Genomic DNA, 1,919 nt, shown 5'->3' on the forward strand with positions numbered 1-1,919 from the left:
AAGGAGACAGTAGTGAATCTCGTCTTGATGCAAAAGAATTAAGATTACGTTCAGGCAATGTTCACAAATTAACAATAAATACAGCAGGCCACCAAAGCTTTAGTGAGTCTCTCTCTGACAGAGTTTCTCCAATACCAAAAGTTAACAATCCCCCCGTTGGAAAAAGAAGGGGGGCGGGGACAAGAAGTTGGTGATCTTACCATACAAAAGGAACTGAAGCCCCCCTCTGAAAAAAGGGCTTGAAAAAAAAAGAGGCCCTTGGTTCCAGGAAAGATTTGGGGTGAAGGGGTTTTTGAGACAGCGAAAAAGCATAAAAGTAAGGAAGAAGAGGAAAATGAACAGGACGAAAACGGTAAGATGGGAAGTGAGGAGAAGGAAGGAATGGAGGGAGATAAACCCAAAGCAACACCAGTCTTGAAGATTTCCTTTGGCCCAGAAGGGGAAAGGTAATTTCAAAGTTTCCTTTCAAAGAGTACAGTTTGACAATAAACACCCCTAAGTTAAACAGAAGAGGAATAAATAAGAAATAAAAAGAAGGTGAAAGGCTGCAAAAAAGGCTCTGAAAAAGGCAAAAAAAGAAGCACAGAAAAAAGCACTGCTGGGAGGAGCTTCCCCAGCCTATATTATGGGGGGTATGTCACCAAGGTTTGGGGGTAGTCCCTTTTGGTTTGGGTAAAATGTCACCGCTAGATTAGGGGGTTTTCTCCCCTGCAAGATTTGGTGGCATCTTCTCCAGCACGTTTTGGAGGTATGTCGCCTGCTAGAGCTGCTGCAGTGGATCTTTCAACCAGAGATCTACCCCCTAAGAAGCACAAACATAAAGTGAAGCATAAAAAGAAGCACAAGGATGAGAGGAGGCACAAAAGCCCAGAGGATAATAAGTCACAGTCAAAAGATAGTAAGGAGGACCTACCACACCTTACAGACGCTACAGAACATGATGTTCCAATTGAAAACATAACACCAGATATACACTGGAACTCGTCAGATGTGAGAGAATCCCACTTAGATTCTTTACCACAAGCAGCACTAAATCAGATATCACACAGCTCTCAACCTGCATCCAACACTGGGGCTCCCATACAGTCATCACGACACAAACTCTCAATATCCATAAAGAGAGTCAGTAATGCCAGCTATGTGGCATGTGACTCCAGTCATTCTGATGGAGAGAGAACTGTTACACCAACTGTACCCAGTGGAAATGAAGATGATATCATTGAGGAAGCTCAGGGAGTTGTGTATAGTGAACAAGAGAGTAAAGATGAAAGACCAAAAGACATTTGTGAGAGTGTTGAATGTGGGAAGGATGTGCCCTTAGATTTGCCTTTGCCATTTGATGGAGGAAATGACAGTGCAGTTAAACCCACAGAAATGACCGCACAGAGTTACCCATTGTTGACAGCACCCTCGTACTGTGTGGATACACCAGAATCAATGATGCCTGGAAGTGATTCCCCAGGAAGTGATGAAGCTTGTAGTGGTGCAATCCCAGATTTCCCCTCTAGAGCACCTAACATGGATAGTTTAGAGGACCATCCCAGTGCTGCTCTGCTAATGAAGTTAAGCTGGCAGGAGGTGGAGAAATGTGAGCTTGATGAAGGCAGAATAATGAATGTTGGAGATGTTGTGTGGGGAAAATCCATGGTTTTTCCCTGGGGGCAGCTAGGATTCCATTGTTTTTATTTTATTCTATATGATAATTTAGGTAGCTTTAATTGTCTTCTTGCATAAATAGATGTTTAGGATTGGAATATTTGAAATTATAGCTATCTAGATAGAGTGAGAAAAAAATTTTTAACCTTTTTAAAATTTGGGTTTTTTTTAAAAACCTTTTATTGTTTAAACCCCCAAAGTTAAAAGGGATTTTTAATTTTTTTTGATAAATTGGCCCAAATTAAAGTTTTTTGGGAAATGGG

General features: G+C 41.4%; 1 protein-coding gene across 1 annotated transcript in view; it reads left to right on the forward strand.

Annotated features, from left to right (window-relative positions):
* Positions 1-727: 727 nt before the first annotated feature.
* The window catches only part of LOC119588154, a gene marked incomplete at its 5' end in the record, with an annotated part of 10,125 nt that continues 8,933 nt past the window's right edge, over positions 728-1,919 (forward strand). Inside the window, 1 exon segment of the mRNA XM_037936859.1 lies at positions 728-1,708. Coding sequence (XP_037792787.1) covers positions 728-1,708 — 981 coding nt within the window.

The sequence above is a fragment of the Penaeus monodon genome, chromosome 23, assembly GCF_015228065.2.
Source record: "Penaeus monodon isolate SGIC_2016 chromosome 23, NSTDA_Pmon_1, whole genome shotgun sequence".
NCBI classification, from domain to species: domain Eukaryota; kingdom Metazoa; phylum Arthropoda; class Malacostraca; order Decapoda; family Penaeidae; genus Penaeus; species Penaeus monodon.